Source organism: Solanum verrucosum, unplaced genomic scaffold, assembly GCF_900185275.1.
Source record: "Solanum verrucosum unplaced genomic scaffold, falcon-dt-bn FXZP01000176.1, whole genome shotgun sequence".
Taxonomy (NCBI): Eukaryota; Viridiplantae; Streptophyta; class Magnoliopsida; order Solanales; family Solanaceae; genus Solanum; species Solanum verrucosum.
Window position 1 is genome coordinate 1,079,611 of NW_026020412.1, and position 19,795 is coordinate 1,099,405.

General features: G+C 35.3%; 2 protein-coding genes across 4 annotated transcripts in view; both read left to right on the plus strand.

Annotated features, from left to right (window-relative positions):
- The window catches only part of LOC125840696 (dynamin-related protein 3A-like), a 43,693-nt gene extending 27,379 nt beyond the window's left edge, over positions 1-16,314 (plus strand). Inside the window, exons 5-20 of one of the 2 annotated variants that reach the window (XM_049519658.1) lie at positions 1,091-1,159; positions 1,244-1,303; positions 7,600-7,713; positions 7,888-7,936; positions 8,014-8,123; positions 8,667-8,759; positions 8,887-8,979; positions 9,065-9,202; positions 9,607-9,720; positions 9,818-9,913; positions 10,035-10,077; positions 10,297-10,439; positions 10,527-10,673; positions 11,494-11,546; positions 11,817-11,916; positions 15,835-16,314. In XM_049519658.1, the coding sequence (XP_049375615.1) occupies positions 1,091-1,159; positions 1,244-1,303; positions 7,600-7,713; positions 7,888-7,936; positions 8,014-8,123; positions 8,667-8,759; positions 8,887-8,979; positions 9,065-9,202; positions 9,607-9,720; positions 9,818-9,913; positions 10,035-10,077; positions 10,297-10,439; positions 10,527-10,673; positions 11,494-11,546; positions 11,817-11,916; positions 15,835-16,107 (1,695 nt within the window). In that variant the 3' untranslated portion in view covers positions 16,108-16,314. The remainder of the gene's footprint in view (positions 1-1,090; positions 1,160-1,243; positions 1,304-7,599; positions 7,714-7,887; positions 7,937-8,013; positions 8,124-8,666; positions 8,760-8,886; positions 8,980-9,064; positions 9,203-9,606; positions 9,721-9,817; positions 9,914-10,034; positions 10,078-10,296; positions 10,440-10,526; positions 10,674-11,493; positions 11,547-11,816; positions 11,917-15,834) is intronic. The other variant, XM_049519659.1, reaches the window with a different exon arrangement.
- The window catches only part of LOC125840706 (costars family protein), a 280,520-nt gene that overhangs the window by 223,161 nt on the left and 37,564 nt on the right, over positions 1-19,795 (plus strand). The window lies entirely within an intron of this gene.

Genomic DNA, 19,795 nt, shown 5'->3' on the forward strand with positions numbered 1-19,795 from the left:
TGGTGACTTCTGGAATCCTGCAACATCAATAAGTTAATTGTTATTTAGCACTGAAGATACAAAAGTGGGAGTGATATATAAATTTATGAATTTATCACCAACAACTCTACCTGCTAACACCATGTTTGGGGTGTGAGATTTGTGCAAGTAGATCAAAGAGACCAAAACATATATCTTCGCCTGTGGGAACACAACCATAACTATGCAGTACAATCAGATTGAATAACCTACTTGAACACTTGTGTCTTGTGGCATAATGAAGTATAAATTGTTGCGATTCTTGAATTGTGCTTTTGAGCTACTTTGCCTTTGCTTTTCCGCTGGATTTTTAGAAATGGTAAATCTTAACATTTTGATAAATGTTTTGAAATCCAAAAATGTAATATTCTTATAGTACTTTGATTTTCTTTTTCCAGTTTGTCTTTGATAATTAATTTAGTTTAAAATATTATGAACTCTACGAATAAATTGATGGTTTAAGAATGAAATGTGTGCAGGCTCTCAAGTCTCTATATGCTCCTGGTAGACCAAGATGTAATTAGCTAAAAAAACTTTTAACCCTTGCTCTTTTACTTGCATTCCTTGATGCTATTGGCTATCCTTTGATATCTTAAGCTTTTTGTGAATAAGACAAATGCGTGTGATATTAAGTGTATGGAGATTATAGGGAGAAATACATGTGAAGAACCCAAACACGAAAGTATGCTATTTAATCGAGGAAGGTGGCAGTGCCATAGTGGAATGGAACATCAATAAATTACTTTTCTCAGACTCATGGTGTGTTTAAATACGAAAAGTATGTGCCTAGGGGAAATTGCTATAAGTACACAGTCACATTCTTACTATTCATCAATTTAAACTTGCATCTTTCCTTTCAAATTTGGTGGAACTCATCGGACATATTCTAATATTGCTTGTATCATTTTAAAATGTTTATACTCATTGACATGGAATACATGTGATTAGATACTAGTGTCTATATATGTACTTGAGTCGGGTGGTTACAGGACATAAGCACACATCAAATACACACATTAGTGGTTTCTGGGCCTATAATTGTCTAAATTGTTTGACTGAATCATTTATACAGGATATTAGGATGAACCGGAGTATTAAGGATGCACTTATAGCTGAGGAAAAGTTCTTCCGAAGTCGTCCTGTATGTTGGTACCATCTTTTGTTATTAGTTAATTTCAGTCTCTATGATTTAAGTATCTCATGTTTGATCTCTTCTCTTGTGTAGGTATATAGTGAACTTGCTGATCGTTGTGGTGTTCCTCAATTGGCAAAAAAGTTGAACCAGGTAATTGGTGATTAGTCCAAGAATCAGTGTAGTTTCTATATGCAATAAACTGGTTATGGGTTTGTCATATACACGAAAAGTCCTTTATAACATTCAATTTTTTTGAAATGTCGGAAACGTAAGCAAGTTTGTCGTATATATCTTAAATTGAAAAGCTTATGGATTTCGATCTTCTACTTCATTTCATTGTTAAAATTGGAATTGGACATTTGAACTGGGAAAAAATTGTGTTCTGAAACATCTTTAATTTAAAGCACTAGAGATACTCTTTCCCCGTGGTTCTAGAAATACAAGCAAACTTCTTGGGTATAGGAATGGCGTGTTTGTGCTAGTGGACATGAGAGTGAACCACTCTGAAATATCTGTGGCGAGTAGCTCTCATAAAAGAGTTCTTTCGTAAGTTGCCTGAGCTGTGGGATTGTGGCCTTCTTTATTATGTTCTGAATTGAGAGCCGGATTCAACAAAACAACTCTTTCATCTCTAAACACAAGCTTACTTGGTAAGAATTGTGTTAGGGACCCAATAAATTAATAAAGAAAATCAAGAACTTAATACTAGAAACTGAAAACACTGAAAATAAAGATAGAATAAATTCGAAAACAAGTTTCTTGAACTCGAGAATGGATCAAGAATTAATTAGTAGCTTCAAGCCAAGTCTAAATCTTAAAAGTTACTTTGAACAACAATAATTAGCCCAAACTAATCGCCTTTAGTAGATAATAAATCAAAGAGATTAATTATGCTCCCCCTCCCCCTTCCAAACCCAAATAACAAGACAAATAGACAATAGTAAGTACATACTTATCGCTTTCTTGAATACCTAAAAGTAATAGATGATTGGAAAATTCGTTACCATTTTCAAAAAAAATATATGATTGGAAAATTTTTAACTTGCCACCTTAAGTTGATTCTTGAAGGTTGAATATTAAATCCCACACATAAGTGCAAAATGGAAACTCTTAGTTTTATTACTCCCTCCGTCTCAATTTATGTGGCACCGTTTGACATGACACATAGCTTAAGAAAGATAGGAAGACTATTGAAGTTTGTGGTCTAAAACACTCCTGGACCATTTTTGTGGCTATCTAGTGAAGTGGAAAGTAGTGATAACTGGCAAGAAGGTAGGGGTATGAGGATAAAGAACTTGAAGGTGCAGAGTAAAGCACTCTGAATGAAGTGGTTGTGGAAGTTTGCCAATGATAATCAAATGCTATGGAATAGGGTAATAAGTGTAAAATATGAAGGTGAAGATATGTGGACGGCTAAAGTGACTACACCTTATGGAGTGAGTTTGTGGAGATCAATAAGGGACATGTGGGATGAGGTTAGGAGTAATGCAATTATCAAAGTTGTAGATGGAAGCAAGACAAGTTTCTGCAAAGATGAATGGTATGAAAAGGGAAACTTGGAAGTACTTGTTCCTAACATAAACAATATAGTTCTGGGACAGAAAAATGCTATAGCGGAGTTGTGGACAAATCAGGGCTGGAGCTTTAATTACGAAAGACAAATTCAATGATTGGGAAATAGCAAAAGTGGTAGAATTTGTCAACACTGTGGAAGATTTTAATGGGCTACAAACAGGGGAAGATGTTATGTGGTGGAACAGAATTAGTAGAGGGGAATTCAAAGTTAACTCAACCTTCAAGTTGATGGATCAGACAAATCCACAAACCCACAATTGGCCATGGAAACAAATATGGAGAAATAGATTACCTCATAATCTCATGCTTCATATGGTTATTGGCCAAAGAAGCTGTTCTGTCTCGAGATAACTTGATGAAAAGAGGGATAACCTTATGCTCTAGTTGTTTCCTGTGTGGGGAGTCATTAGAGACAGTGAACCATGTGTTCCGACACTGCAAGTATACCCAACAACTATGGAGGATTTTTTTGAATCTCAAAGCATCTCGTGAACCATGCCTAGGAAGGTCTTAGAGGTTTTGAAGAGTTGGGAGGCAGCAGGGGTGAATGCAAAGGACAAAAACAGATGGAGAATTATTCCTGCGAGTATATGGTGGACTATTTGGAAAGAAAGCAATATTAAGTATTTTGAGAGCATAGAGAATGATGCCCAGAAGGTCAAGTTAAACTGCATTTTATTGTTATGTTTTTGGTGCAATCAATTATACTCCAATGATAATGTATCGGTAAGTGATCTTTTAGACTCAATATAGACTGAAAACAATGGAAAAGGAGACATCTGTTTATTTGGTTTCAGTATAACCCATTTACTGTTTTGTGATATAATAGAAACTTACCTATTTCCCAAAAAAAATCATATCTTTAAGGGTATAAGGGAAATTTTGAAGTTAAGTTATTTTCAATTATAGAAAAGTGATACTTTTTTGGGATGGACTAAATGGACAGTGTACCACATAAATTGGGACAGAGTGAGTAATAATAGACTTGAAGATGACTAGCTCTTCCCACTATCTTGGATGCCACTCTTGTGTGATTTTTGAGAATCATTGAAGACAACTTGAATGTGCATGACTTGGACACCAAGTTTGCTCCTTTGATGAACCTCTTTGTTGACTCTTTGGGACTATTTTGGCGCCTCCTTTAGCCTTTTAGTTGTTGAGACTTGGTTTGCTATCTGTTTCATCTAGGACTTCATTAAAGTAGTTGAACTTTAATAAATTATATTTGGGTTTGAGCTCTTCCTCCCAAAAATTAAGCACTTTTTTGTTTGCAAAATGAGTCCACTAAGCTAGTCTTAGAGTTCCAAAGCTTCATCCTCATCCGTTCATTGAGTTAGGCTTCTATTCTATGGATGCTATATTTGGTCACATTCTTTTGTGTGCAACTAGTCTTGCCTTATATGATTAGTTTACTATCCCACTAACCCCTCTCGAAGCAAGTTCCATTTGGTAAATTGAGATATTGTCACGACACCAAAGCACTGTATAGCTTGTTTGGCCAAGCTTATTTTTCCCAAAACTGTTTGTTTTCTCTAATAAGTGCTTATTTTTAAAAAGTGAGGTGTTTGGCCAAGTTTTTAAGAGAAAATGAGTGTTTCTGGGGTAGTAACACTAGTTTTTCAGAAGCTAAAAAAGTAGCTTTTGCCTAAAAGCACTTTTTGAAAAACATTTTAAAGAAAAATACATTGAAAAGTACTTTTAAAAAGTTTGGCCAAATGCCCAAACACTAATTGTTGTTCAAAAGTGTTTTTTAAATTTATTGGCCAAACACAAACTACTTCTTACCAAAAGGTTTTGTTTTTAAAAGCACTTTTCAAAATAAGTTCATTTTAGAAGCTTGACCAAACATGCTAGTAGTGGACTTGGAATTAGAGATCAAAGGGTCTTTAATAAGACACTATTTGGAGAGGGTTCATGGAGATTTGGAGTTGAGGAGAATGCCTTTTGGAGAGGTAATTGTAGAGAAATACAAGGTTTTGGGATGGGTATAGAGGACCCAAAATATTTCACTTCACTATGGGTATGGGTTATGAAGGAATGTTTTAAAGGAGTGGGAAGAGTTTAATGGAAATGTATCATTTGAGGTGGGTGATAGAGTAGGGTAGGCTTTTGGGACCTATATAGTGTGAAAGTAACATTTTGAATATAACTTTTCCTAGCATGTACACAATTTCATGTCAAAAGAAAATGTTAATCAAATGCATACAGAGGCTTCAAGTTTGGAAAAGTTCATTGGGATATTAGGGTTCCAATTTGCCATAGAGGAACTGCTTCCTGCGTCTACGGCCATTGCAACTAAACTAACAGAGGGATACTTGCAAGACTAGGAAATCACATATTTCTCGAGTTTGATGGAGTTGCTCCACAAACAAAATATTTCATAGTTTAGCCTTTATTTTTGGACATGGGCAGAGGTTAATAATGATGTTTTCCTGTTAGATCCTATTATGCAAAGCTATTGAGTAGAACAAAGGAAGACTTCCCTCATCTCTTGATATGGATTCCTAGGGTACCAAGAAAGATGTGTTTCTTTACTTGGTAGTTGTGAGGGGTATGATTCAAACAATTGAGAATTTGAAGAAGAGGATAATTACATGTGGTAGTTGGTGCTTCATATGCAATAGACCCGGAGAAGATGCAGATAACCTTCTATTACATTGTCAATATGCATCCTCCTTGTGGTGGGAAGTTTAAGGATGGTTTGGCCTTCAATGGATGGTGTCAAGCACAATTAAAGAGGCAATGTTTACTTGGACTTTCATAAAGCAAAAAAGACTTCTTAGGCCATGGGATCTCGCTCCACTAACAGTTATGTGGACCATTTGGAGAGAGAAATAGGAGGGTTTTTGGAGAAATAAAGAAAGACTTTGTACATCTAGGAAGTAACTTTTTTTCTCTCATTGTTTTTGGTGCACCCATGAGATACCTTTGAGCATAGAGGATTGGGCATCTTTAGTGAAGAATCATAACTTTTTGTGAGGATGCTCTACCTTTTGGTATGCTTCTTTTATACGGGTATTTATGCTCTTCATTAATTAAATATTTTTAATTCATTAAAACATATCTGCATTGTGATGGTTAAATATTTTGTTAAATAAATGACTCTTTTTTGACAAATCAATTATCTTTTATAAAATCACGCCTAGATGGTGCTATCTTTACAAGTTGCATGTACAGTAGGCATTAGGCTTCCCATAGGCAAAATGAATACACAATGGTATTTCCTCTTATACCTTAAGTATATATGAGCAAAAGAGAGCTTTAGAGTATTGAGATGGATTTTTGACTTATCCCAAGTTGTATTATTCCTCATGTTTTCTTGCTACTACCTTTGGTTGCACTACCCCTTGTTTGTTCCAAAAAGTAAAATGTTTCTTGCTTTCAATTGTTTTTCCCAGCAAAAATAATTTCGCATAGTCCTCCCAGTATCTATCTTGGGTTTTTGCTAGGTGCTTCAAGCATATTTGGATCCGGTAATACAAAGGATTGAGAAGAGACCCGCAGGGTGATGGAGAAGGTATTTGTCTAAATGTGAAAAAGTAGTACTTATAAGAGTGCCATATCGAGTCCCACACATATTTTGTCATTGTACCATGCTCTGGTTAGTGTCGTAGGAAAATTTAAAAAAGCTTCAAAGAACATTTTATGGGGATCGATTGTTAAGGCAAGGAAGCTTCACTTGATGAGGTGGGAGATTATAAGAAGTCCCAAGTATTGGGGGGAGGGTTGGGAGTCAAAATCTTAGGTTAGGAAAATAGTTGTGGAGATTTGTGACCAAAGAATATTATTTTTTAAGGGAGGTGATTGTGGTTAAAAATATTTTTATGCCATAAGGTTGTTTAGGGAGCAATATTTTTGAAGGGTGGGAAGAGTTTTGTGTCTTCGTTGACCTTAAGGTTTGGGGATGGAAGGAGTGTAAGTTTTTGGGTGCACAAATGGTGTGGGTTCTTTAAATATTCTCCTTTGCAAAACTTGTACAGGATATCTTGCCAAAGGGAGATGACAGTTATACAAGTGCCTAAAAAACTAGAGGGAGAGGTGTTTTGGGATTTGTGTTTTAAGAGAAATTTGCATGCCCCCAGAGATGACATAGTTCCAAAGTTTGATTGAATGGCTCCACAAACAGTACATCACAGGAAAGTTGCGATGTTTGGAGGTGGATGTGAGTTATAGTGATGTTCTATGTTAAGTTTTTTTACGTTAAGCCTTTTATATAGGGAGGAGGATGCGTTCCGACATATCTTGATTTGGATCCCTAAAGTTCCTAGGAAGGTATTTTTTTCCCACTTGGCGAGCAGCTAGAGGGGCGCTATTGACGACTGAAAACTTGATGCGGAGGAAAAATCACTTAGTCATCTATTGCTTATGTGTAAGAGTTTGGGTGAAGATGTTGATCATCATCTCATGCATTGTCTAGTGGCCCGGAGGTTGTGGTAGGAATCCTTTGTTGGTTGGAGTTACTTGGATGATGTCGGGTCCTGTGGAAGAAGTATTATTCAGCAGGAATATTGGTAAAAGAAGGAAAAGACTCATGTAGTGGAATGTGTGGCGCTGTTTGCACTTATGTGGGTTGTGTGGAGGGGAAGAAATATGAGAAGTTTTGAGGGTGTAGATGAGTACTGTTAAACTGAGGAGAGCCTTTTGTCCCTTACTTCCTTTTGGTGCACCCATGATATTCCATCTTCTATAGAAGATTGGGTGTCGTTGGTAGAAAACCATTACATTATGTAGGTTTGCTACATTTTCATTACTTCTTGTATATGGGCGATTTTCTTTGCCCTTCCATAAATGAAATTATTACTTAGTAAAATAAGTAGATGACAATATTCTACAATGCAACTTCATGTTTGCAACTTCTTTTTTTTACGCAGATTCTAGTGCAACACATCAAGACAGTTCTTCCAGGATTGAAATCACGCATTAGTGCTGCATTGGTATCTGTTGCAAAGGAGCATGCCAGCTATGGGGAGATCACAGAGTCCAAGGTTTGTTCTGCCATATTGCTCATCTTTACCATGCATAGACCTGAACTATTGCTAATTTGTTGCGATATTACAACAGGCGGTTGATATCGGATTTTTTTCATGGTAGATTTTCTGTTACTTATTCACCTTAGCTTACCCTTATCGTGTGTTGACATTATTTTCCTCCCAATCTAGGCTGGTATGGGAGCACTTCTACTGAACATTCTTTCCAAGTACAGTGAAGGTAATGTTGTCTCAAATTTGTTGAATCTCATTGAAGTATAGATTCTCATCTCTCTCTCTTTTGGGGTTCGAGAACAGCGTTCTCTTCAATGATTGAAGGAAAAAATGAAGAAATGTCAACGTCTGAGCTGTCTGGTGGAGCAAGAATTCATTACATCTTCCAGAGCATATTTGTGAAGAGTTTGGAGGTGCACATCTTTCTTATCAACTTGAGAATGCCAATCTATATTTTTTCTAACTTGGAGAAATTTTTTCTCTAAACCTGAGTATTCATCCAAGTGATATTTAGTAGTATTTGTCAATGTATATGCATGTGTTCTCGGGATAGCCAGTTCTGATTGATCATAGTATGCTGCTCCTGGTAGGTTCTGCTTGTCTTTTTTGCTATAATAAATAATAACATTAATGATAAATTGTTGCTCAAGTGCATGGTACCATATGCTATCTAGAAAATCATTTGTCCACAATGTGTCTTGTATCCACAAATGTTGAAGCAGGAAGAAACTGCCTCCCATTTTAACCTACTTGCTTTAGCGCTCTTTTTCGACTATAACCATGTCCCCTACAGCTGAACGTTGGACTCTCAAATTCTGGGATATAGTCCAACGTGATGAATAAGAAAACTGAAAAGAAACTTAGCTTCTTCGCATCAGTATGGTGTCTTAGTTAATGTTATTCAAATAGTATTCCGAAATTCAGCAAATATCATCAAACTTGTCCATCTTTTGCAGGAGGTAGATCCTTGTGAAAATTTAACTGATGACGACATCCGAACTGCCATTCAAAATGCAACTGGTCCTAAATCTGCTTTATTTGTGCCAGAAGTAGGTTCTTGATGTTAACCCTTTCTTTTGGAAATGCTTTTATTTTGTGCCAGTGGCTGAGTGCTTTCTCCAGTAGCTTCATATAAAATCTATTCTATTTGGTTGGCCTTGCACTTTATATATGTAGGTTCCATTTGAAGTTCTTATCCGAAGACAGATAGCTCGTCTGTTAGATCCAAGTCTTCAGTGTGCACGATTTATTTACGACGAGCTTATAAAAGTATGTCCTTTTGTTGAGAAATGTCTTTGTTTTTTGAGTGTTACGTGTTTGTATTTACTGTTCAACTTGTATTATTTATTCACAGATGAGCCATCGGTGCATGGTTAATGAATTGCAACGATTTCCTATTTTGAGAAAACGGATGGATGAGGTTATAGGTTACTTTTTGCGGGAAGGCCTGGAACCTTCAGAGACTATGATTGGACACATTATTGAGATGGAGGTATGTTGAACCTTTGGCTGTCCTATTGTATACTTCTTTGTACATACATGAACTTGTGTGTAAATTGTGTGTGTGTGCGCATATATACTCTTCTTTATTTCTGTGTACTATGAAGTGAATTTGCTTAATATAGCCCAACCTACTTTTGAGATCCTTGCTATTCTTGAATCGTCTTTTCTTATAGATCATAATCTATTTCACAATTGCTATACTGTCAACAACTTAGGAGAAACCAGAGTTTTAGTATCAAAGACTGTATAACTCAAATAATAAGCTAATGTAATTGACAATAAACAGTAATAGCTGTTAACATTTGTAAGTGCATCAGTGGATTACTTAATCATCACTGCATCCGTTGTTATAGAAAGTTGAAATTTCTTCAACTTAATAATATTTTGTTCTAGATGGATTACATAAACACTTCACATCCGAATTTTGTTGGGGGGAGTAAAGCTGTGGAGATGGCAATGCAGCAGGTCAAGTCCAACAGGATTACTGCACCTGTTCCGAGGCAGAAAGTAAGTACTTGATATGTTGTTTCACAGACTTCAGTGGATCTTTTTCTCTGATCTCACTTAACTAGTCACAAGTTACTGCTTTTATCTCACTGATCAGGATGGAGTGGATTTAGAGAAAGCGCCAGCATCTGAAAGAAGTCTGAAGTCACGTGCTATTCTTGCTAGACATGCTAATGGAATTGTTCCTGATCAGGTATGACTTCTCTTCCTTGTCATTCTGCTGGGTGATTAGTTTGGTGTTTTATTTATTTTCCTGAAGATGAATTGAAAGCATTAAGATTGGCCTGATTATTGTGCTACCTTGTCTGGAAAAGCAGGTTGCTCGGCCTGCTGCAGAAGAGAAAACGACAACATCTGGTATAGCTCCTTCTGGTAACACATGATGCTATGCCATGTGATCTTTACTTGTATTGCAAGTATGCAAGTTATGTTTGGTACACTTTAGTTCGAATGCTACACCATATGATTTTTTTTTCTGCTTTTTAGTATCCATTTCCTTTTCCTCGACTCCTAGTTTCAGATCCAATGTTGCATGTTTTTATTGGCAATGTCCTAATATTTGTTCTTCACAATCAGGATCAAATGTTAGTTCAAGCTGGGGGATATCATCAATATTTGGTGGATCAGACAGTCGTATATCTGTCAAAGACAATCCCATTAGCAAGCCATTCAGTGAACCTATCCAGAGCATGAATCATGCTTTCATCCACTTGAGAGAGGTATGTATTTGAAGGCCCCCTGTAGTCTACGATTACTAGGTATTCAATTTGATGATCATCTTACTTGCGCTTCTCACCTTTTTGAAGCCCCCAAGTGTGCTGAGGCCGTCAGAAACTCATTCGGATCAGGAGACTATTGAAATTGCTGTTACAAAACTGTTATTAAGGTCATATTATGACATTGTCCGGAAAAACATCGAGGACTCAGTACCTAAAGCAATCATGCACTTTCTGGTAATAATGACATCATGATCTTGCGTCTTAACGATCTCTTGCATTGATGTTTTGGCATCTACTTGAGTAGGCTTTCACTGGACTTGTGCTTTTGATAGGGAAGATATTCTGGTTCCATTTCTTGCAAATCTTCAGTAATTTTAGATGAGTACTCTACTACTCTGTACTACGATCTGTTTTATTTTTAAAAAACAATGATAGTGTTCACGCCAGTTTGTGGCTCCTCAATTATTCCACCGTGTACCAGCTTCCTCCCACCAAAACAAGTACCAAGTAAGTTTGTTCACCTAGGCTTAGTCAGATGGGAAGAAATCCCCCAGTGTTTTTTGTTGTCTTTACCAGGATTTGAACCCGAGTCTCCAAAGGTTTGCACCAACTTCATTGACCAGGAGGCCACACCCTTACCCTTGGGTGCTAGGATGTGTTACTTTTTCTGATTTGATAGTGCAACTCTTCCCATAATCTTGTGTATCCATTTCTAGATCCTCCTATCTCCTTAGGCAGGAGATCCGTCTCTTTCAGGTGGAATTTTAAGTACCGTTAAGACGTTGCTGTAGGCTATGTTGTATATATGTGTGATAGTCTATATAAACTGGGAAACAAATAGGAAAGAGTAAATAGTCTTCTTTAAGTTTGAAGGATTTCTTGGTTTTTCTGCCAAAAGTTCAGAGGTTACTGTGCAAGGAAGTGTTCTCTTGTTTTATTTATATGATGTAGTTGCATCAGTGGCAATGTATATATAGATATACAAATTTATGTATGTATTATTCAAGTTCAACCTTCTTGTTTGATAAAAAGTGTCTTCTCTTTTTTTGTTCAGGTCAACCACACAAAACGAGAACTCCACAATGTATTTATCAAGAAACTTTACAGGTATTGTATGAGAGCAAGAAATCCAAGTTTATTTGAAGCCCAAAGTTATTACAGACATCTGCTTATTGATCTTTCGCTAGGGTTCCTTGCTGAATAAAATAGTCCTCACTCAGGAAGTGATTTGGTGGACACACTTTTTGGATGCTGTGATTCTCTATGCTGATAGTACAATATTTTCTTGCTCAACTGCTTAGCTATCTCAAAAATGTTATGGTATGTAGTATATGGTTTAGTTGTGGTTCTTATCAGTTTGCTTACAACATGTCACAGAGACAACCTCCTTGAAGAGATGTTGCAGGAACCTGATGAGGTAGCCTTGAAGAGAAAGCGCACTCGTGAGACACTTCGTGTTCTTCAGCAAGCTTTCAAGGTCAGATATTGGGTTGCTTTATTGAGAATATAGATTATCTACTGAGTTTTTCAGAGAAATGTTAATTACGTATTAATGAACTATTGGTGTTAGCAGGTCTATGTGGGTAGTTGTAGTTTGGTAATTAATGTCTGAATTGTAGATCTTTTGGGGTTTCAATTTTTTTTCTTTGTTCAGGTATTCCAAGTTAGCATGGGTGGATGGTGGTCTCTATGATCTATTTCCGTTCTTAATTGAATCCAAGTAATTGAGATATGAAACTACTACCAAATTGAACAAAACATGGACACAACACACAAGATCCATGAGCTTTTAAAAATTCAGGGGAGCATGATTGATGGGAGATAACAGTTCCAAAAACATTTATAGTGGATTCAGAATCATTCAACATTATGACAGATTAATAAAAAAATTAGTACATAAAAAGAAACCCAAATTTCTCATACTAATTGGTGTTGGGCATTCCTAAAAGTTTAGTCATATTCAGGCGTGTCCCAAGTAGAGGAGTGACTGCTCATTTCCAGCTTTCATTTATTCGACTTTTCTTCAAACAATCCCCACCCACTCAACCCTGTAATAATTGGGTTTACCAGCCAATGAAGATGAATAGTTAGTGGTGTTATCATTCAATTTAACTCGTATGGAAGTTTCTGAAAAAACTGAATACATATGTGGCTCCTTAAACTTGTCTAGATTTTTCATTTATACACCTAAACTAAGGGTTGTACCTATTAAACACTTGAACTTGAGCCAAACTGTGTCTGGTATACACAATGTGCTTTTGTGGCGAAGTGCGTACTTTCCCTCTCCTTTTTAGCGCATTAAAAGCCTTTAAAATAGCTAAATTTTTTGGCTCCTTCCAAATTTCTTCTTCCTTGCCACCACATCTTCTGCCACCCTTACCTTATTTCCATCTATTAGTTTAAAACAAGATGTGGTGGCATTTCACACCGTCTTTCATCAGCATCTCCTTCAAGTTCTACTGGTTTCAGAAACTCCATAACAATTTAGCTGACCTTCTCTCACTAGGATTCTGGTGGTTTCGGGGGAATGAATAAAATAAAATCTAATTCTATAGAGTTACTTGCATTTTACACTCCTATTTTGTGCTTTGCACCCTATCCTATTATTTTTAATGATTTACGCCCTAGTCTCTTTATTTCCTTGCAAAACCATAAAACACTTTTTCTTGAATTAACCCAAAGGAAAATATGGAAAATACCAATTAGAAAAACATGACGCAAAAAGAAATTGGAGCACGTAACTTTTTAGGGTTGTCGTGTTTCATTTCTTATCTTTTCCTTTCTGCCTTGTCAATTCCTATTCACCTCTCCAGGCTCCACACTCTCTTTTGCCCTTATCCTCTTCCCTTCAGAAGTTAAAGTTGAGCGCCATCAATATACCAATGTCTTCCTTGTATCTCTTCTTAGAAGTTGAAATATGACATGGTATCTCTTCATCTGACTTAGAGCAAGGAGGACGTCTCCTTTCCCTTGCCCTTTGTGAAATATTTTGAAATAATTATTTAATTGGAAAGCCTTGGAGCAAAGGTGAAGTTGTCTTCATGTAACCTATAGGTCACGGGTTCGAGCCATGAAAGCAACCACTAATGCTTGAATTAGGACAGGCTATCTGCATCAAGGGTTGTGGCCTTTCCCTGGACCCTGCTTACGCAGGATGTTTTTGCACCGGGCTGCCTTGTGTTTAATTATTTAATTTGGAAAACAAAAATATCTTTGAATTCAAACTCATGATATTAAATTTTAGTAGTAACCCTAGCCGAGATAGGGTGCTGGGTGCTTCACTCAGCTTCAGTAAATTGCGTGAAGGAAAAAACAGTGATTTCACATAATGTAGTCTCTTATCTTAGGGGCTAAACTGACTTTTGTTGTTAATTTGGTGTGCAAGAAGAATTCTGTAAATATGCTGCTGAAGTGCAATATATCTGTGGAAGAAAGAAAGGAATTTCGAAAATTAAATTACTTGGTGTATTCTTTGTATGTGATTATGCTTATAAATAGTTTGTTAGTCACCAAAGTGGATGAACTAAATGACTAAAGGCTGAACCCATTGGGATAAAGTTGACACCAATAGTTGCAACTGTCGTCTCCCGATGGGTTCAGCCATGATTAAAATATGTACATAGATAGAATGTCCATACATGGATATTATGCATGTATTAATGTTTTGTTAGTCACAGTGGCCAAACTACAAGTTTGCCATTTGTCCTTGATACTAGTGAGATGTCTAATTGTCATGATAAATGCATAAGCTGGCATTCCCTATCATTTGAACTTAAGAATTTACCCAAAGGTGAATTAATTATTCTATGATTAGAGTGAACACGAAGGGGCAAATTAAACTTTTATAGTCATATATATTTATACATCCAAAGATACTTACGGTGTTTGATTAAGAATATTTAATTACCTATGAGAAAATACATAAAAAGTTAAAACCCCCATTGAACTATGACCCTTTTTTAAAGACACTTAAACTTTGCGGGGTCCTATTATCCCCAAAACTAATTTAAAGTTAAAGTATTTGGCCCTTTTCCAGTCAATCCCAATTATCACATTCAAATCGTTAAGTGACACGTGTCAGTTTCATTAAAAATAATTTTTGTTTCTTTTATATTTATCTTTTTTTTTTCTCTTGCTTCCACCTATGTCATCTTTATCATCACCACCCTCCATTTTATATCACATATATTATAGGAATTCATTTCAAAAACACCATGGATTTTAGCTTTTTCTCCATGGATTTTAGCTTTTTCATTTTTAAATCAGAAATATATTTTTTTTAAAAGAAAAGAATATAATGCTATGGTGTTTTGAAAGGATCTGGTTGATTTTTGAGGGAAAAAAAGTAGAGAAAAAAATATTTATCTAACCAATTCAAAGAGAAGATTTTACGGAAATGTTTTTGAGAAGAATAAAGAATAGAAAACGAAAAGAGAAAATGGAAGAGAAAGAAAAAAAAATCCTTGAAACCATTCTCGTCGTTCTTCAATGGTGAAGCTTCGAAGGAGAAGAAGAAAAAAGAAAAGAGAAAAAAAAAAGATTTAAACAATAAAATAAAAGGTCATAAATATATTTAACAAATAATATTGCAAAAGAAAAGTTAATCTTATTTTGTTTTAGTTTTCATGCTCTCCAGGAGAGTGATATACACTGTCAGATGCCAAAAAAAGGTTCAATAATTTAATTTTAAATTAGTTTAGGGGTGTATTAGGACCTTTGCACAGTTTGAGTCTCTTTCAAAAACAGGTCATAGTTTAATGGGGTTTCTATGTATTTTCTCATTACCTATTGAGGATAAAATAGTTTTTGTTTAATACCTTTCTTGATTATCTTTTTGAATTGTTCCTTTTTCTGTATTTCTGTTTTGCTTTTAGGGATAAATTAACGAAGGAGCATTTTTATTGTTTTGCAAAGGAATAGAGAGATTATGGTGTAAATCATTAATACGTATTGCATTCTAATTTGTTTCTTGAGCAACTTGAGAGGTGCTTGCACATGCTTAATCTGTTTTGAGAACTGTGCCAGATGTGTCTGATAGGCACACGTTCAGTAGGAACAAGGCTAAGTTCAAAGTATTCAACCTTCTTGAAAGTGACTTTGTATAAATAAAATAAAGATCAATAGGAAACCTCATGCATGCTTTGTCACCTCTGCACTATCTTGATTAATCGCCTTTGCGCATGCATAAAGATGTCTCCTTGTTTTATATGTCACTTCTCCATGGCCAATTTAAAGTCGAGGCTAAAACAAAATTAAAAAACTTAGACTACTATTTATCAAGACACCTCAGAAATTAAATCAAACATTTTCAGAAAATGTAAAGTATTTGGTAAACCAAACCCTTTTAAATGCTTGGGATGTAGACGTTGGAATTAATGTTTTTTGGTATGTGCAGACATTGGATGAGTTGCCACTTGAAGCTGAGTCAGTTGAAAGAGGCTACAGCATAGGTACTGACCCAACAGGCCTACCAAAGATTCATGGTCTTCCAACGTCATCCCTGTATAATTCCAGTGGCTCAACTGATTCATACACTGCTTCTCCTAAAAACCCAAGATCACGCAAATCATCCCATTCTGGTGAACTACAGTCACCAATGTATGCTGGTGCAGATTCAAATGGTGGTGGGCGTAATTCTCTTGGTCTTTATCCAACAGTTGATATGTAGGAGATTTATCAGATGCTTTGGGGACATTTGGAACCTCACCCCATCTGGTGCAGTGAAGAGCCATTCTATATTTGATTTGTTCTGCCACAATGAAGATGTATGACGATTGTTTCGCTTTCCCAATATTCTTTATTTCTATTGTTCAAATAGAATGATTTTGAGCTATGCAAGGAATAATAAGAAGTCGTCTTCAGCAGGCTGCAGGCAATATTTTTGTTTTGTTTTGTTTTGATAATAGCAAGTGTAGCCGGCCGCTCTATTCTAAGTAGTCCCCATTTGCATACAAGTTTCCCAAGGTAGGGAAATGACGGGATTTGTAACTTTGACAAAATAGCTTGTAGCAGCACTGTATATTTTGCACTTATTTAGGAAAAAACATACTTTTCCTTTTCGGTTGCAGGGAATTATTACCCAAATGAGAAAAGTTATTTAAAATGATGTAATTCAAGATTCTAATGTGCTTTGAAGTCTTGTTGATATGTTTTAATGTTATTTTGCAATATATCAGTGCAATAAGAAGTAATCTTTCCTCATGTACTGATGTTCTTTTAGTTTGTTGGTCACTGAAGTGGCCTGACAACAATGTTGGAAATATTGACATGTATGAAGTGATCCAATGTTAATTTATGTCCAACTAGTTTGTTAGTCACAAAAATGATGAAGTTATTATCTTCATAAAAGACACATGCATAAAGTATGTCATTTTCCTTGATATTAATGATGCGTCTAAATTCATAATTGACGTTTTAGTATCATTAGTACTTATGAATCCCAAAGATTATTTAGTTGTTCTGAGTGAACATGAAAGAGCAAATTAAACTTTAATAGTCATTTTGCATTAGTATAAAAAGGAGTCCGGAGCCTAAAGGGCAAAAAAATTTCAAAAGGTCACATCAAATTTTTTTCTAACTAAAAGGGCAAAATTGCTACTGACGTAGCGATTTTGTTTGACACCATTAACAGATCAAAATCGCTGCCTTGTCAGCGATTTTGTCCAACTTTTTTTTTTTTAGAAAATTGCTGCCCGTGCAGTGTTTTTGTGATTTTTTTTATAAAAAAAAAATTAAAATCGTTGCTATGACAGCGTTTTTATAAGAACAAATTTATTTTCTTTTTTTGGAAATCGCTGTCGTTAATGTTTTTTTTTTAAATCGCAGCTGTTGCAGCGTTTTTATAAATTTTGTGGAAATTTTTTTTATTTATTTTTTAGAATTCGCTGCCAATTTGGTGGAACTATTTTGTAGAAATTTTTTTTCTTTGATTTTTTTTAAAAAAAAATTCTGTCAACTTGTCAACATCTAATTGTAAAAAATATATATATATTTTTTAAAATCACTGCCTTGGCAAAGGCAGCGATTTTTTTTTAAAAAAATTCTTTTACAATTAAATATTGACTAGTTGACAGAAATTTCAAAAAAAAAAAAAGAATCAAAAGGAAAAAAAATTCTACCAATGGCAGCAAATTTTTTTTTTAAAAAAATAGTTCCACCAAAATCGCTGTCAAGGCAGCGATTTCTAAAAAAAAAAAAAAATCCACAAAATTTATAATAACGCTGCAACAGCAGCGATTTTTAAAAAAATAAACAATAACAAAAATCGCTGCCGATTTCCAAAAAAAAGAAAATAAATTTTGTTCTTATAAAAACGCTGCGATAGCAGCTATTTTAATTTTTTTTAAAAAAAATTGCAAAAACGCTGCACGGGCAACGATTTTCTAAAAAAAAAAAGTTTGACAAAATTGCTGACAGGGCAGCGATTTTGATCTATTAACGGCGTCAAACAAAATCGCTACGTCAGTAGCGATTTTTCCCTTTTGGTTAGAAAAAAATTTGATGTGTCCTTTTGGAATTTTTGTCAATTTTTTTTGCCCTTTAGGCTCCGGACTCATATAAAAAGGGTAGAGTATAAAGCATTTTGCATTAGTAGGATTTTGGTAATGCCAATGCAATCTATTATGTTTAGTATGTTTGTTTTAAAATGTTTAATTATTTATGAGGATAAAATGTTTCTTTGTTTAATCAATATTATCTTCCTAATTTGTTTAGGAATGATTTTCTAATTTATTAGAACTATCTGCAATGCTTTACAAGGTACTTCAAATTTTCTTTTCTTTTTTCTTTACCTAAGATCGTTAGATTAGCTTTCAAAAATTGTTTGGTTTTTATTTTTCATACTTTTCCTAGTACTGATTGCCTACTGCAGTTAAATCTGGTTATAATAACTACTCGTTATAATAATATTTAATTATAACAGTTCAATTTTTGTTGGAATCAATTTTTCATGATATAGTTTATTTTTATTTTTATATAACATTCTACTTATAATATTAGTGCAATTTATTACAACGATACATTATTTTTATAAAATTATTCCTTTAATAACAATCATACTCAAATATTTTAATAGTATTTTGTAAATTTTCTTATTCCAAGGATAACCTCAGAATCCTAAGCCTAAGAGCATATTAGAGGAGGTTGAGAGAAGTATTTAAAGCTCCCTCTAGAACTCTACTAGCTTGAGTGTCAACTTGTCACGACCAAGGGGTACCCCCTAGACGTAACACGGTGTACTTGACCCCGAAGGGGTCGCATACAAACCCTTAGCATATCATAAACATAAAAGTAATAGAATGATGTGGAATTAATTTTTTTCTTTACGATCGAAGTCTTTCATAAAAGAGAATGGGAGTCTAAACATTGTCTCATCGTCACGCCCCGAGCCTACACCCTGGACGTGGCCGACACTCGAAGACCATTGATGGCCCCAAGCGAACCGTTGGCCTGGCTTACTTAACTCAGCGGAAGACTTAACTCAACAAAATAAACTCAAGCAATAGTTTAAATGATAACATTTTAGCCAAAATGACAACTTATGTCTCAAAACAAAGTATCTGCTAATACATAGCTGAGAGACTCAAAACTAACTCTCTGACTGTCTATGAAACCTCTATAATACTGAGATGGATGTTGGGACAGACCCCACAACATCCTAATAAAGAAAACTAGGAAAGCGAAATAAAAGAGTCCTCCAGAATGCAAGGAGGCTCACCACTGACTCTGGAGTGGTCAACTGGATCAATGGTGCGTTGGATGCTGATCCTGGTTACCTGCGTCTGCATCATAATAAGATGCAGGCCAACTGGCATTAATACATTGAATGTACGAGTATGCGAGTTGGAATGCTAAACCACAACTTAAGCTTGAAAGGAGTACAAAGGAACACTTACCTTGGCTCTGTTTAACTCATGAATAACTGAACTCAATATAAAGCAATAAGACACATGCAATATATATAAAGCTTGTAAAACAGTGTAAACAACTTAGTTCGTTAAAGATAAAGGAATAACAAACTCAACTTTACTTATATATAAAAGTAATATAACTTTAGTGGAAGATTCTTTAACCGACAACCACCACTATGAGCCCTAGTGATGATACAACGTTTTACCTCACGTTGCACAAGGACCATCCTATACCTTGCCTTGATATAAGACCTTACTTAACTTAGTGGATCTACTAGATTAACTTACATGATCATCTAAAAAGTATGACCCGTTAAATCCCATGTTTGGCTACATGGTTTTTATGGAGAGTTGAGTTAATATGAACTCGCGTCCTCAATTCGGTGCTCAATACTACTCCCAAAATATATTTTAGCTCATATGTGTTTTAAACACCTCTTTCTTTAG